At 37.6% G+C, this 17,007-nt stretch overlaps 1 protein-coding gene across 1 annotated transcript in view; it reads right to left on the bottom strand.

Moving 5' to 3' along the window:
* tep1 (telomerase associated protein 1) overlaps positions 1 to 16,726 on the bottom strand; it is a 37,942-nt gene extending 21,216 nt beyond the window's left edge. Inside the window, exons 1-22 of the mRNA XM_023335726.1 lie at positions 16,591 to 16,726; positions 14,317 to 14,768; positions 13,378 to 13,569; positions 13,145 to 13,294; positions 11,682 to 11,846; positions 11,462 to 11,599; positions 10,679 to 10,750; positions 10,421 to 10,545; positions 9,797 to 9,954; positions 8,770 to 8,879; positions 8,612 to 8,690; positions 8,224 to 8,413; positions 7,190 to 7,508; positions 6,233 to 6,385; positions 5,018 to 5,086; positions 3,940 to 4,058; positions 3,780 to 3,854; positions 2,967 to 3,107; positions 2,602 to 2,893; positions 1,642 to 1,763; positions 1,453 to 1,566; positions 932 to 1,049 (exon numbers count right to left, since the gene is read on the bottom strand). Coding sequence (XP_023191494.1) covers positions 932 to 1,049; positions 1,453 to 1,566; positions 1,642 to 1,763; positions 2,602 to 2,893; positions 2,967 to 3,107; positions 3,780 to 3,854; positions 3,940 to 4,058; positions 5,018 to 5,086; positions 6,233 to 6,385; positions 7,190 to 7,508; positions 8,224 to 8,413; positions 8,612 to 8,690; positions 8,770 to 8,879; positions 9,797 to 9,954; positions 10,421 to 10,545; positions 10,679 to 10,750; positions 11,462 to 11,599; positions 11,682 to 11,846; positions 13,145 to 13,294; positions 13,378 to 13,569; positions 14,317 to 14,766 — 3,351 coding nt within the window. The 5' untranslated portion in view covers positions 14,767 to 14,768; positions 16,591 to 16,726. The remainder of the gene's footprint in view (positions 1 to 931; positions 1,050 to 1,452; positions 1,567 to 1,641; positions 1,764 to 2,601; positions 2,894 to 2,966; positions 3,108 to 3,779; positions 3,855 to 3,939; positions 4,059 to 5,017; positions 5,087 to 6,232; positions 6,386 to 7,189; positions 7,509 to 8,223; positions 8,414 to 8,611; positions 8,691 to 8,769; positions 8,880 to 9,796; positions 9,955 to 10,420; positions 10,546 to 10,678; positions 10,751 to 11,461; positions 11,600 to 11,681; positions 11,847 to 13,144; positions 13,295 to 13,377; positions 13,570 to 14,316; positions 14,769 to 16,590) is intronic.
* Positions 16,727 to 17,007: the final 281 nt, after the last annotated feature.

The following is a 17,007-nucleotide window of genomic DNA, read 5'->3' on the forward strand; positions in this document are numbered from 1 at the left end:
GCAAAAAATAGATACTGTCGTATTTCTGTCTAGTTTCTAGTGCAAATATATCAAAAAACTTGAAATAAGGCAAAAACAAACTTAAAAGTAACTTTTCGGCATAATATAGGAGCTTTCAAATAATTTTTAAAAAAGTACTAGTTCCACTGGCAGACTTTTAAACTTATACTGAGAAAAATGCCTTCCTTTAAGTAAAATAATCTGCTAGTGAAACTGGTAATTTTTCATCGGTATTAAGACATTATTGACTTAAAACAAGTTGAAAAGTTACCTGTAAGTCAGATTTGTCTTATTTTAAGTGTTCTAAGACATTTGCAGTAGAAACAAGACAAAATACTTGGTAAGATTTTGTGTTTTTATAGTGTACTTACTTAAATTAGTGTGATTTATATCACTAAACTGCACAAAGTCACTGCATTTCATTATATTTTGGAACAAATAGTAGAGAATATGGTAAAGATATAATTTCCAATAACACTCAGTTTAGTTCTTTAATTAACATTATTAACTGAAATATGATAAGAATCAAAGTTCTTATCATGAAAAGAGATTTCTCACAATAAATGATAAACGATATGATAAATGGCAACCTCTAAATGCAAGGCATGAACATGCCTAAATATGGAAAGCGTGTGCAAGTAGAGAAGACCGTGTTTAAAAATTAGAGCTATGTGTTGGGGAAAGTCAGATGTTGTACTGCATAGTTTCTAACTGGAAGGGTGTAGAAGAATTTGTGCTTAAAGAGCTTGAAGGTGACCAAGCTCCAATAACCAACATTAAAATCTGTGAAACAAACAGTAAATAGGCTGAACTTCTTACACTCTCACACTAGAGCCACATTGACAGTCATGCACTAATATCGGCAGATGAATGCCTTGCTCAAAGGTACATTGAAGGAAACCAGAAAGTGGATATTTGATCAATTATTTACCTCAACAAACAGCTTCTGAACAGCCAACCAGAGGTCTTCCAGCACAGCTTTCCCAAAGTCCTCCAGCTTTTTCACGTATGGCTTCCCCTCCACAACGCCGCCCCACATACACGAGTAACTATGAGACAGTAAAAGAGTTTAAAATGGAGCTAGAAAAGCTCTTTCTTAACCATTTCCACAACAAACACTCATTATGCTGATGGTTGCGATGATTTTTGTCTTTTAAGTTTTAAATTAACTGTTTTCTAAACAAACATACTTCAAATTTTTAACACAACTTTGTGTTATTTGAATGTATAAAACTTTTAGCTAAAAAAAAAACAATTTATACATAAAATGGTCACCAGGAATTCGTCCAACATCAAATGATTCAGCTCTTTAACATCGTCTGTAGTTTCTATAAAAATAACAGTTTAACACAAACGTTTCGGTTCGATTTGTTTTTCTCACATGCTTCTCATTAAAATGTCTTATGTCATTCACTTAATTCACGTCAGCTCTGTCTACATGTTTGGACTCACTTTTCAGTGATTTTAACTCCGTCATCCAGGAGTCTTCTCTTCAGAGAAGAAAGTTTCTCCTCAGCGTCTTTTGATTCGGCGGCAAAATCGGATCTCCAAGCCACCGGAACGGATCTGGACGCAAAACGGGATCAAAGAGCGGTTAAAGGTGAAACAAACAAGGCTGAACGACTGATGTTTTCTGCTTACTTGATGATGCTTGGATCTCTGAAGTAGCAGAACATCCGCTGCTGAGCGGCGCCGGGGTAAAGAGCCTGGAACTGACGGATCTCCATCTCTGTGATGGAGAGACCGGCTGGAGCAGAAGCCAACTGCATTTTAAAAATATCGTTATTTACCTGCTTTAGATGAAAATTCAAACTATAGACACGTTGCAACGTGATGTCATGTACGCAAGAGCTGCTAGCTGACGCTGACTACACCAGATGTATAAAAAGAGAAGCAGTGCTTTTCTACTACTTGCCAACACTATGACAACTGAATAACAAGGTCAGGAAATAGTTTTAATTAAGAAATAGCGAGGGAGCTTTATGCTAGCTTGACTTTGACAACCTTAACATGTAGATGTGCTGCAGAATTTGTAGTGTTTCAGTTCAGTTAAAAAGAAAAGGTGACCCACATATGAACCATAAAATGTAAAGTTGACCCACATGCCAACTCTGACAGATCGTTAGTAGAGCACATGTCTAAATTAGCTAATCATCCACCGCTGTGTTCAGACAATCACTTAATAATCGCAAAATAAACGTCAAGCCTGAAAAAATAAAACTGAATGTTCTGCTCTTTGTGCGGGAAATGTTTCCGTGTTTTTTGGTGGTGAATCCTGATACGTTAGTGGAGCTGTTGTCAGTCAGTTGCTACGGCAACAGGTCTGTGTGTTAGTGTAGCCGACACAAAGAGCGAGAAAAAAAGAACACGAGTGGTTCTGCGTCATTCTTCAACGGTGTCTCTGCGTTGATTTCCTTTTTCTGTGGCGCACTGCACTAAATTACTAAAACCAACTTCTCCAGGTTTAATTCATTTACTTGGATTGTTCAAGTGCAGCAGCACGGCTACGGACGGCAAGTAAAAATCTTGTCTTTTTGCCCTCCGGATGTAATCAATAACATGCAACGTGTCTATAAAAAGCGTTGGTATGACAGGCCGTACCCAGCTGTACTGCGGCAGGTCTGGAAGGACGGGTCTGGGAGGAACCTGGCCGTACCTCTCCCCCAGGATCGCCACCAGCATCTGGCTGTGGCACACCTCCGACAGACACAGCGCCGCGGCCCGCTCCGACTCCTCCTCCGTCACGCCCCAGCGAAGCTCCACCTCCTGCAGGTGGAGACAGTGGGCGGCGGCGCGGCGGCGGAGCTCGGGGAAGACGCAGCGCACCAGTACGTCCCGTTCGGCGTGCATGTCTCTGAAGGTGGAGGAGATGAACACCCGAACTCCTCTCCATCTAGGAGCAGCAGGAACGTTTAAATATCAAGTAAACATCAACTTTAACCGCTGAATCAGTTGAGAAACTTTACCTGAGCTTCGGGGCGGCTGGCACTGAAACAATGTTTGAAGTCTGTGGTTCTTTGGCTCCAACTGGTGGTGGGATGTTGTACAGTTTGTCTAAATGCTCGACGTGATCCAGCAGCCTGGAAGATCCTCGCTCTGCCACAAATCTGGTAATTTAAAGAACGTTTACTTTGGTTAGCAACCTTCAACTGTTTAATAGTGTTAACCCAAAAGAACTAATCATAAATATTAGTTACACTGAAGCGCATCTAATATTTTCGCTTCAACGAGGGCATTACATGTTCTATAATGCCCTCAGATATTGTATTTATGTTTACATATTGTTCTATACATACAGTGTTTTAAATAGTTTCTGTATGTTTCTTGTTTGAAATAAATATATTGGGGTAAAAAGAAAAAAAGGATTAGGAAAGGAAAAGGAACTGCTGCATAGACAGTTCCTCTACTTCAAAATAAGAGCGTGAACATAAACGTCCATCTACTTGAAGAAATCTGAACAGTCAAAACAAAAACCTCAACACATATCTGTCAAACCTTATTCAATTGAAAGTTTACAAAAAAAGCCAGGTAAGTAAATTTGTGCTTAAGAATGCATCTGGCAAAATAATTTAAAGGGAAGCTAAGTGCTAATGTTTTCAAAGTTAGCAAAAGTGCTAAGCTAACAATAACCAATTGGCTCATTAGCGGAGATGAGAATAAAATTAAACGTTTTGTTGTCATGAAAAACTTCAGAATACAGTCTTTGGTAAAAGTGAGTGTAACAAGGTTTTCATATTTGCCTCATTTCCTTTTGGATCTAAACTTCTCTCCATTTTTACCTCAGGATTTGCTCACTGAAGCCCTTCAGCACCACATGGTTTCTGTCACGAGGTTCCTCTGGGAGTCCAACATGGCTGCACAGAACAGAACAGGATGAGTCAGAACCCACAAAGCTTCAGAAACGGAAATCAATGCAGAATGGCACATGAAAAAAAATACCTGTCAGATATGAAGATATCGACACCGAGAGCTTTTTTGTTCTTGGTTTTATAGTTCTTGATAGCCCAAACAAGTTCATTATCCAGCCAATTGTGTGCGATTGTGATGATGTTATCCACCTGAGAAGATGGAGAATTTAGCTCTGACATTATTCAGACTGAAATCCTGGCTGCAAACATACAGTCAGACCTGAAGCTGCTGTATAATTTATGCCAGATTGCTGCATTAGGAGAGAACTGCAGGTAAACTGGCATCAAAGTAAACAGGAGCTGTGACTTTTAATGACATTTTTGCATGTATAAGTATTTCAGAAAAGCTATTGGTTTCTGTTGGTTTCATTAAAGGTGATTAAATATGTTCCTTGAACAGGTTAGGACAGGTCTATGGGTTATATAATACATTTTTATTGTATAATTTGCAGAAAATCGTCCTTATATAATGAGATTTCAGTCTGCCCAGTTCTGCATATTTTCAGAATGAGCTGTTTTAGGGCATCTTGTCACTAAATCCAAATAAGCTGCCACAGGCCACGCCCCCTAAAACTCAATGTTTACACTTGCATGTGAAAATGGCTGCAGACAGAGGCGCATCCATAAATCTTTGAAAAGCACAAGTTGTTTCTGGAGAGTAAGTCAACAACAAAACACGTGTCTTTTTCCAGCAGCCAGATACATGGATAAAACCAGCTGACCAAATGTGCTTAGGTTGCTAGGTAACGTGTAACCTAAGCTAGGTTGCTAGGTAACGAGGCAGCGCCTGCTGATTTGTGACTTTACATTCTGGTGGTTTTTAAAACAGCTCATTTTTGACATTAACCTACTGTCCAATAGAGCTGCGTGTTTTTTTGTTGTTTGTTTCTAGAAGCAGTAGAAACCCAAATGTAAATATAAAAATGTGTAAAATGTGAATTTTGCATAATAGGTCCCCTTTAAATCATGACCAAAAACATTTTAACTGTAATATAAATCATCAAACAATCTGTATAAAAACATTTGGCTCCTTTTAGAACTTTAATATCTGTACTATTTTTTGTATACTGTGTTATTTTCTTCTGTTCTTGACCTTGAATAGCACATACCTTGTTTTTCTTGGTGAACAGCTCGTAGAAAAAGCTACAATCCATGTCTCCGTGATGATCGGTCGATTCCTGCGAAAGAAGAGTCCATACAACATCGTTACCTCTAACAGCGCAACAAGACGTCTGTGCAATCGATGGATTATCTGGCACCAAACTTCTGGATTTAATGACTGTTGGTATAAAAGTATCTTCAGTTTTCAATTATCTGGAGGACTGGAACTAACAATTATTTTAGCAATTGATTATTCAGACCATTAATTGATTAACTGGTTAAAAATAATTGGCAGACTTTTTATTTATGTACTAAAGCCACTTTTATAACACATTAGAAATACAAAAAACTAATAATTCAGCTCCTTTTATAAATAAGACCTTCTATTGCCTAAAATGCAATAAAAGCATTTCTTTATTTGATTATAATTTACAGTTATTTCTTCTGCAACAATTGTTTCATAATTACCATTTTTAATCACAGGACAGCTTTTTTATTCCATGTCATTACAGGAAAAGTTTTAAACTCTGGTCTTTTATGCAAGCAAATAACTAGTAAATGTTTTAGTAATCGATTATTTTATCAATTATTCTGACAATTAATTGATTCATTGAATAAAAATATTTACACCATATTAGAAATACATAGGAAGATGCAAATAAATAATTGAATTCCTTTTAAACATTTTATTGCAATAATATAGAGTTCCTTCAATGTACACTTGATCATTAGCAAAGGATGCACCTGCAGTTAAAAAAAAAAATCAGCCATTTCTGCTTGATTTAGCATCAATACAGTGTAGGGCTCATCTTTTGAAACATTTTTGGATTAAACTATTAATATTTGGATTTAAAAAAGGTGCTTAATAAGAGAATTTATGTCCAGAATTTGAACTAGGTGAAGCTACAACTCTGCTCCATGAGACGTTCTGCGTAGAATGTGTTTACATATATATATATATATATACTTTATATATCTTAAATAAAAAATTTATATATTTTGTAGTTTTGGCTTAATCACTGCTCTAATTATGTTGTTCGTTCTCACTGTGTATACTCACATTAACTAATCTAATACTAGAGCAGTTGATTATTTCAAAAAGTGATTAATCACTGTTAATACGATTCTCCAATTCGCTAACTGGAATCTTCTCTCCATGTCAGAGTTTTTCTTAATGCTGCACCTCAGATTTCATGATGCACAGAAGCACCAAACGTCCTGACCTTCATTTCTTTGGCCAAACTCCGGGCGTTTTCCAGCAGGACGTCAGATCGCAGCTCCACTTCGTTGTAGCAGCTGTTACAGGTCCTGAAGAGCCGGCAGTTTTCTGATCTGTTCTTGATCATCAGAGCGAGCAGAGCCGACACCTCCATCATCTGCAGTAGTTCATGAACACAAACAGAACCTTACTGGGAGCTTTTCTCCACCACAGAACCGATTATCAGTCATTCAGTTACTTTGAATCGTTAAGCTGCTTCCTTAAAGCGATTCGGCTTGTTGGTAACATCGTAACGTCTGACGTATTTGGTGACGATGTATCGTACACGCTCCGTATTTCACTTTAGAAAATATCCAAGATGGCGTCGCGGCGGAAGCACTTCAAAATATGTTTATATTTCACAAAAAAAGACGATAAAAGGTCCGGTTGCAACATGCTTAGCACTTTAATCACAATAAAAAGAGGAAATACCTCCAACATCCTCAAATAGTTGACCACATAGCCTGCAATCGATTTGAACGAAAGTAGAGTGTTTGATAAGTTGCTTAGCAACAGTGGTGGCTCAAGGGGGCGGAGCTTCGAGTGCAGAGTTTCCTGCTGTGTGCGTGAAACTTATTGTACTAATGTTAACTCCATACTGAATGAATAATTTCCATCTCACAATAACATTTACAGTCAGATTCAATAAATTGGAATATATTTTCAGACGAGGCTCATTTATTAAGTTTCATTTCATGTTAAAATGTTCATTTTACAGAGGACTTCTTATTGTTTACCAAGTTCTACATGTGTTTTAATGGAATACATTATGGTGCATATTTTGAATTAAAGAGTTTGTTTCCTAATTTGATGAGAATTGAAAATAGAATCGATAAGCAAAATCGATAATGGAATCGGTATTGATAAATTCTTAGAAATTTCCATCCCAAATCAGGTTACTGCAAAACCAAAAGTCACTCACAGTCGGAGTGAGAGGGTCGTGCTCTTCCTCTTTTCTCCCACGCTTCTTCCTGCCATCTTCTTCTTTTTCTCCTTCTTCTTTCTTTTCTTCTTCTTCTTCCTTTTCTTCTTCTTCCTCTGCTTTGTCCAGTTCCTCCGGGTCCGGTGGGATGCAGAAGTCCTGCTTCCTGCTCCAGGACTCGTCGTTCCACGAATGGGCGACGACGAAGAGGACGGTGTTGCCGGGTAGCGGAGGCACGTTGTAGTTGCAGGAGATCTGGATGGCCGTCTCCAGAGCTTTGCGGTAGCGGTCCAACAGGTCGATGCTGTAAAGCCTCTGACTTTAAAACACAAGTCAAAAGATTATGCTGTTTCAACTATATCGGTTTTAATGTTCATTTTTGACACAAATGTAATATTTAAAATGCAGATTTAGGACTGGATCTAATAGTTATTGTAGTAACTGATTATTCTAATAATTGATTTGATTAAAAACTGGCATATTCTGCAGATTTGTCCTTTATGCAGTATTAACAATACATTAAAACAGTTCCATTCCTTTATTAAAGAAGGAAATAAACATTTTATTGCCTAAAATGCAATAACAGCAAATGTGTACGCTGTATTATTTGTAGCAAAAGATGTATCTGCAGAAATACTTCAAACATCAAATTTAGATTTTTATTTTGAAAGAATTTGGACCAAGTGGAGCAAAAACTTTGCTACTTGGAAATTCTGGGTAGAAAATATTTACAAATGATTTTTTATTACTATGTAGAAAGCAAAATGTTTGTTTTTTATAACGGCTTTGGCTTAATTACTGCTCAGAGTGTGTTGTACTTTCATTAAATTACCTTTAGTGAGGACTTGAGTTGAGTCTGTATTCTCCAATTAGCAATTAATCGATTACTAAATTAGTTAAGATTTTTGCAATAATCAGCTAATCACACTAAATCCAATTAATCACAATTAATCAGAATAGTTACAATTAATCATTAATCATTTCATCACTAGCATCATTAATGTCAAATTTTTACAGTTATCATCTAATCTTACTTGGCTTTCAGAAGCTGGGCCTTCTTGTTCTTGTACAGTCGATAGATGAACGGCACGCCAAGCGTCAGTTTTATCCTCCCTTTCTTACACTTCTGCCAATCATGCCGGCTGCGCGGACTCTTGGGAACTTTCTTCAGGATGTTCAACAGGATTTCTTTGGCAGGTGGGATCGCTTTCTGGGACGCAGAGACTAAAAGGAGGAAGAGGGTTTTTAAAAAAAAAATCTTTTCAACCTTTAATGTTGCATATGTTCTGTATCTAAACCAAATTCATGAGGAAATTATAAAAAACTAAACGCCACAATAAACTAGTGGCTTTGCAGGTTATATTTAACAACCTTTTCTGCATTCAGTAAGCTGAAGTCCTTCATATTTATGATGCGTCTTACCTAAAGTACGAAGCTCCAAGATAACTTTGTAAGCAGCGAGGAATCGGAAAGGAAACTGGCGGCTCTGAATTACTGCTTTCTGTGAAAACATCCAAACATCAACATCAGAGACATGTTTTAAATTCAACCGATCTGTGGCTCATCACAACGTGTCGCACCTGATTGGTCAGCCTGCGCAGGATCTTTTTGTGATGAGCCTCACTGATTCCTTTAGTGATCATGTTCCTCAGGTTCCTCAACATGGCCATGAACGGCAGAGATCCGCTGTCTGAACAGGAGAAACGAACATTTATCACCAACTTTTAAGGCTTTCTTCCAGGGCTGAGCGATAAATTAGATTTTATCAAATCGTATTTTTGGATTTTCGAGATTTAACTTTTGAAAAATGTTTTTTTACCCCCACAATGCATTCCTTATAGTTTCCATAGTTCAAAAGGGATGTCAATGCGCCCATGGCGGCCATCTTGCTTTTCAATTGTGTTTAGCAGCTTCTAGTTACTTGGACTCTGAGTTCAGGTGATTAAATATTAGGGTTTTTGTTTTTTAATTACTAGGGTAAAGTCATAATATTATGAGAATAAAGTTGTAATTTTTATGAGAACTAGAACACGACAAACAAAAACTTAACCAGCTCAGTTTGTGTTCATATTCTGCTATTTTCCATATTGGAGTTACTACTTTATTCTCCTAATATTACAACTTTATTCTGGAAATATTACGACCTTATTTTTGCATTATTTTGGTTATTGTCGTACAACTTTATTTTTGTTATTTAAAAAAAAAATAAGGAAGCCTGGCGGTAATATCACACTGTAGGGTTGAACTAAAGTCAAAGTCTAAATAAACAGAAACTGTAAAATACAATTGTCAAACAAGATGGCCACCACTGGGATGTGATGAAACACCTAGCTCATTGAGAACTATTGATACATTTTGTTCCCAATTAAAAAAAAAAAATATGCCACTGGGCTTGCTGACATCACCATGAACTATAAAAACCCCCCTTAAAAAAAATTCTGGATTTTCCAAATTTTAAATCCTCAAAAGCCAAAAAAAAGTTGACTAATCAATAAAACGAATTAATTTCCCAGCCCTGGAACAAACAATGTGGTTCATCTTTTGTTCCCCATTTATGATAAACTAGTTGACACCAACGATGGATGAGTTTGAGTTTTACTTTCAGACCTATGAGCTTCTGCCAGGTGGCGGCCTTGTTGCCCTCCAGACTGACCAGTCGTTCCCACGTCTGCGGCTCTTTGAGCTTCATGCGCTGCCCGGCTCTGTCCGGCTCCCACACGCCTTTTATTCCACTGCGGGTGAACGCCTTCGCATCGCTGGGGTACCTGCAGAAAGTCAGACAGAGACTTTAAGACGGTTTTCTGCTAACCTCAAAAACTATTTTAAACATTTTGCCTTAAAAAGGGGCAAATAAATAAAAAATATCACCAATCGCAACTGTTTAGGTTTTGGTTTATTGAGTTGTTTTAACAGTTAAGTTGGGTTTGGACTGGGAAAAACTTTCTAAAATAATTGCCACAAAGCTAAATGCAAAATAACTATAGCCTAAGTTTAATACAAATTCATACCAAACAAAGTCTATAAATATAAAGTACACTTGGTTTCAGCTCCAGGGTTTTACTTTTCTAGACATAATAGAAACAATCTGGTTATTGAAATCCAACTTAACAATAATGCAGTAAATCAACTAACTAACTCCTGAATGAGTAGATGAATGAGTCAAAAATTAATCAACTGAACAATGCAACAGTCTCTGGATGTCAGGCTCCACCATCAGGATGTGTGTCTTACTTTTTTCCCAGGATTGCCATAACAAATTCAGCAGGTTCTTTAATGTGAAGCTTCTTGATCAGCTTCTTTATGCTGAACTCGCTCTGTTTTTTGTCCACCACCTCTCTGCTGCCCTCCAACTGGAACTGGACAAAAATTAAAAAAACGCCTGTTAGTGTTTGAACTGCAGCAATTAATAATAATCAGACTGCAGACATTTTATTTTCCATCTATGACTTGCTGCAGTTAAAGTAAAAAGTAAACAAAGTAGTAACTTACAAAGTTCTTCAGAATTTCCGGATCAGATTTGAGAAATTTGGCCCATTGTACGAGGTCTGATTTAGATGGTTTCTGAAAATAAAATCAGACAAAATACTGAAAACAGGGAGCTAAATCAGTCCAGTGATGAGTTACAGAAACAAGTCGACTCCACGAAAACGGACCTATTATGAAAAATTAACATTTTTGCACATTTTAGTTCTGAACTGCTTCTAAAAAACAGAACTTTGAAAAAAACAACAAACAAAAACAATAAGTTAAAGTTTTTTGGTATTTGGAAAGTGAGCCGTTTCAAAAACCTCCTGGTTGTTAAGTCAAGACAGGCAATGTGCCACCTAGCAACCCCAGCCCAGCCCGTTACCTAGCAACCCCAGCCCAACCCATTACCTAGCAATCCCAGCCCAGCCCGTTACCTAGCAACCCCAGCCCAGCCCATTACCTAGCAACCCCAGCGGAATTCGTGGGGCGTGGCCAGCAGTAGCTTATTTGGATTTAAAGTGACAGAGTCCCTAAAACAGCTCAAAATAGGCAGGACTGACCAGCCTGAAATCTAATTATCTAAGAATGATTTTGTGTAAAAAAAAATGCAATAAATATGTTTTGTAACGCCCATAGATCTATCCTAACCTGTTCAAGGAAGCATAATAGGTCACCTTTAGTGTAGAAATCAAAAGGATTTTGGACAGGTTTTTAACCAGCAGCACACACTACATCTGTCATAACATACAGTTTTCACCAAGTAAAAACCTGGTACCTTTTGCTTTATTAAAGTAAGTTGTCTACCTTTCCTTTTGGTTTCTTCCGGCTGTGTTTGCAGCGGTGTTTGCGCGTGTTGTATTTGGCCAGCTGGTACTCGCTGAACTGCTTGAACTTGTCGACCATCGCCTTCTTCAGACACGTCGGAAGGCACTGGCTGAAGCACTGGAAGAGGGTAATCAGTTTGTTTAGATAGAAATGGAGAAATGGAGGCTGGATGGAGAAACTGGTGCTGACTCAGACTTACTGTAGAGTAGATTCTGACTATTTCCAGCCAATCGGAGGGCAGCTGCACGGCAGCGCAGAAATATCTGCGGACGTGCGGCTTGGTGGGGTCCAGATTGGCGGCCAGAGCCAATAAAAAGTTTGTGGTGATCCTGATGTTTAATTCTTGCCTGGTGTAAACAGCAACCTGGACGGGAAACGAAGAGCAAACACACAGATTGATATGATGACATGCATCATAAATCCTTAAGTCCTTACACCGGCACCGGTGTTTTTGTTCATCTAATTAAAAAGAAATGAAAGAGAAAAGCCAAGTCATTTTAAATAACGCTTCTGCTTACAAGCAAATGATTTCAAATGTTTGTTCTTTAAAGAAAACCAGCATAAGGAATTTAAACTTTTAAAACACCTTTCCAATTATTTTTAAGGAGATATGAGGCAAATTAGTAAAATCCTAAACTGCTGCTGCGCCAGTTACTCAACAGGTTGTTGCTAGGTAACCAAAGAATGAGTGAGTTGCTAGGTAACCAAAGAATGAGTGAGTTAACTTGCTGAACTCGCTGTGAGAGGTTGAGCGGCTAAAACCTTTCAACTGCCTACATCCCCCAGAATGCAGTGCGGTTCCGGATCGTAGTTCAGTGATATTACGTATTATCTATTGATATTGATCACATGTCTGTCAGGATATATATTCTTATTTATTTATTGGCCATCCCTACATTTCTATTACACATAAATTTTCCTGTTTTACGGGACAATAAAGAAAATTTCTATTAAACTATAATCAGGTGACCTCCACTCCAATCATTGTGAGATTCATTCATCAATGGACTGAATGTCTGATGAATTAGGTCGGTCGCTTTATTATTTTACGTTTCTTATTTGTATTTGTTATTATTTTATAGAAGTCCTTGATGTTAAAGGAAGCCTATTATGCAAAATTCACATTTTGCAGGTTTTACTACCATTTGGGTTTCCACTGCTTATAGAAACAACCCAAGTACTTTTTGCTGTTTTTTGAAAATAAATTCATGTTTTTTGGTAACGGAAAATGAGCCATTTCAAAAATGTGTCAAGTCACATTCAACACTTGGTGGGTGCCAGTTTGGCACAGTTACCTAGCAACCCAGGCAGCGCTCCAGCATGTTTGGTCAGCAGGTTTTATTTTTGTTAGTTGTGCAGGAGGCTCCACTTCTGCTTTCCAAAGGTGTACGGTTGTATAATTGAGCATTTGTTTGCAGCCATTTTCACATGTGAGTGTAAAAGTTGAGTTGGGCAGCTTATTTGAATTTACAGTGACAAGAGGCCCTAGAAAAGCTCAAAATAGGCAAAACTGAGCAGACAAAATGCCATCATCCAAGAATGATTCTGTGCAAAAAATGTATTAAACATATTTCGTATCGCCCACAGACCTAACCTCTTCAAAGAACCATAATAGGTCTCCTTTAACGGGTTATATACTCAGCAAACTGTACAAAGGCCGACCTTAAGAAGGAACTCCGGGTCCCGATCAGAAACGTCCTTGGCCAGTGCAGTGATTTTGGTCCAAACGCTGTCCTCCGAGTTCCAGTCCGGCTGGCCTGGAGATTTGCTCTTATTGACCAGAGAGCAGCAGACGGCGTTCAGCAGGAGGTACTGAACGACACAGACAGGAATCAGCACCCAGGGGTCAAAGGTGACAACTTAATTTTTGTTCTTACAGTAATTAAAAATAAAACCTTTTTATCTTTCAGCTTCTCTAAAGTGCTTTTATTTCCTCCGTCCAGTTCTGGAAACTCTTCCTGTCTGACGGCGTCGGAGTCATCAGGTTTCTGGGTGATCATGTCCATTTCTATGACTGGCGTCTCCATGGCGATCTCAGCGTCCTCTTCATCGTTTTCCTCCTCAGAAGACATGTTGTCTTCATCCAGCTGATGTCCAGTCACATTACAGAAATCAAGACAAGCAGTCAGAGCAGCTTCAGTGCACATTTTCAGTTATTCTGTAGTTTAAGCAAAATATTTACAGACATTTCATAGAAAGAACAAGTTTTTTTTACTGATTATAATCAGGTTAATTTTTCCTTATTTAAGTCTGTTAGGATTATTGAAATTGGTTCAAGTTGATAAATGCCAGAATTAATATATTTTCTTATTAGTTTCTACAAAGGCAGAGGTTTTCACAAAGATTACCATGTCTTCAAAAATTGGTTAATTAAATTATATTATTTAAAGAAAAAGGAAAAAGTACTAGTTACCCTGGCAGATTATTTAAACTGAAAACAAAACATTTTTACTATGTTATAAGTGAAATAATCTGCTACTACTAGTACGTTTTCCATAAATATTAAGGAATTATTTACTCAACAACTTCTATTTTTTGCTGAAAAGTTACTTATAAATTAGTTTTGTCTTATTTCAAGTGTACTCAGATGTTTGCACTAGAAAATAAACCAAAAAGCTGGTAAGATTTGTGATTTTTGCAGTGAAATCATTCACTGCAATTCTACCTACGACTAAAGAAAATGTATATGAACAATAAAAGAACAATGAAAGAAAACAATTTTTTAAAATTATATGTATTTTTCTCCTTTTCTCCTTACATTATAAATAATGTAAGTGAACTAAAACATAAATCTTTTAGCATTTTTAAATAAGAAATAGAGAGTTTTTCTCTACCACGCTTGTTTCTTCAAAGGATGACTGCATTTCTTCTGATATTTCCTCTTCTTCTTCTTTTGCATCATTTTTCTTTTCTCCATCTTGATTCAGGAATGAAGGAGGATCAGCGAAGTGGTTCACCAGAGAAAGCCCAGTCAGTGATGAGGAAACCAGAGCGTTGGAGGTGACAGTGGAGGTGAAGGAAGAGGTACGACTCTGAGACCCGGAGGAGAGGAGTTTGTTCTGGGTGTTGAGGAGAGGAGAACTGATGGAGGAAAAGGAGGAGAGCAGAGAAGAAGAGGTGGAAGACAGGCTGGTTGGCTGAAGAGACGGAAGGGAAGAAGGATGAGACCCGGATGTTAATGTTGACCCCTGGGATAAAATTTTATTCTCCAAACTTCGAGGGCAATAGTTGGAGGTCTGACTTCCTGAAGCCTCATTCCGCTGCTGCAAGGCCAGCGCCTTCATTTCTGCAGAGACACAAAGAGTAAAGCATTCACATGTTCTTACTTCCACAAACATTGCTGCACATCAAATACCAAGACAAAGCATCAATCAATGTTTGCGCCTTGTTTGCCACAGTTGACAGGTTAATAATTCCTCCAGTGACTGTAGCATCTGAACTTCACTCTATCAGGGCCTGCAATCAGTTTCTTTGCAGAAAAATGTAATAAAATAAGAGGGTTAATCTGCACAGCAACATAACAAATGGAAAGAAAATGGCTAAATTTCACCAATCAATTAAACTCTTCTTCCTGCAGTCTTGATATTCTACCCACAACCTTTTTAAAGGGGCAGTGGTATGTGGTTTAAAGGCACATGGCGCCAATTTATAACACAATCAAGTAACTATGTTACCTTCAGTTGTTAAAAAAATACTCTATGTCTAATATGACTTAAAGAAATTATACTTTGTAATTTAATGCCTTGAAATTGGGCCTCTGTCCCTTTAAAAACTCCTGCTCTTCCTGAAACTACCTTCAGAAAGTCATCACATGGCTCCTCTATTAACCAGCACCTTTAATGAGCTCAGCATTTCCACCAGGTGTTTGCTAATTGCTGCTGGCTAGTCTGAAGGAGCTGAGTGGGGGAGGGATGCTCTGTGAGGCAAAAGCTCAGAAGCTTGCAAACTGCAGCTCAGAGGAGGAGCTGCGACCCGAGGGTGGAGCCAGGTCCACCCAGGCGTTTTGTACAGCTGAATGGTTGCCATGGAGATTAAAGGATTTCTCAAACATGAAAAAATTTAAGACACTCCAGGTACGTTTTTGATGAGGAAATAACTTTAAAACGTGACGTAAAGGTCAAAAAGGATTAAAAACATTGTTTATTGCAACTTTATTCCATATCTTTCCTTTTTATTTTCTTAAATTGTAAAAATTTAAGAAAATAAATTAAATTGCTTTGTATGCATTATGTTTTTTGGGTTTTATTTCTTGTTTCTGATTAAGTTTGTGTCTATTCTGATTTTTTTTAGGTTTCCAGTAAAGCACTTTGATAAACTCTTTGTATGAATGTTAGGGGTAAACAAATAAAATCGTCTTGGTTTCACAGATAAAATCCAAATGATCTGACTGAGCATGAGCTGTTTAGCAAAATAAGAGCAATAATTTTGTTAGTAGATACACAAAGTTGGTGGAAGTGTAACTCAGGAGACCTGCAGCTAAAAATGCGTCTGCAAAGCATCAAATCAGGAACCTGAACAAAAATCCAAGTCCCTCCCTTTTGGATTTGTAAAATAAATATTTAGAAAGCCATTCAGTGTCTTTTCTTCTTCACAAATTTCCACTACTGTGTGTTGGTCGATAACAAGAAATCCCAGTTAAGTTTTGTGACTGAATGTGTTTAAAGAGGTCAAAGGGTGAATGGAGCCACTCCTCCGAATCTCGGTCGGTCCAGGTGCATTCTTTCTGCTGACTGAGCAAACAGGTAACGTGTTGAGCAACACAATGATTAATTCAAGTCTGAAAAAGAGAAATAATTCAACGAAATGAAATACAGCTTATTGATTTAATTAGGATCTAGATTATACAACCGGTATTTTTAAAAGTTGACTTTCTGCAAAAGTTGACTTTCTGACTTTCCTATATCATAGAAATGATATAGGAACTCGAACGAGATTCTCAAACACACAAATAAGTTTTAGATTTGTCCAGAGCTTCACATCATAATCACTTTGCATGTGAAACCAGAGAAAATTACCTCAGTTCAGACAAGAAGCACAACGTCCTCACTAGCAATGAATAGAGTAAATAAAGGTGTGACGGTCAGCAGACAACAGACGCGGAAACTCACCAAAGATTCAAGCTTCACTTGAAGAGGACAGACTCTAATCTAAAATATCTGGACATAAATTATGTTTCCCTTAGGTGTCCAGCTGTAGTTCAGTATTTCTACGAAGCCAGAAGTACCAGGGACTTTGCATAGCTAATTGCTATGCAACGTAAAACGTCATACGTCATATAGGTGCGCACCATTTGTGTGCCGGTATACCGGGCGGCGTTAGCCTGAGTAATAATTTTAATAATCTTCTTTCAGATTTACATAATGCAAATAATAAAGTCAAGTTAATCAGTTAATATTATGATCAATCACATACCATATATAACAATAATAATAATAATAACAATTATTATTATTATTATTGTTGTCTCTTTTACAAATGCCATGGTCGGACGAATCTATTTTCAGAACCCATTGCTATTTATTTAA

The sequence above is a fragment of the Xiphophorus maculatus genome, chromosome 6 (assembly GCF_002775205.1).
Source record: "Xiphophorus maculatus strain JP 163 A chromosome 6, X_maculatus-5.0-male, whole genome shotgun sequence".
Lineage (NCBI taxonomy): Eukaryota > Metazoa > Chordata > Actinopteri > Cyprinodontiformes > Poeciliidae > Xiphophorus > Xiphophorus maculatus.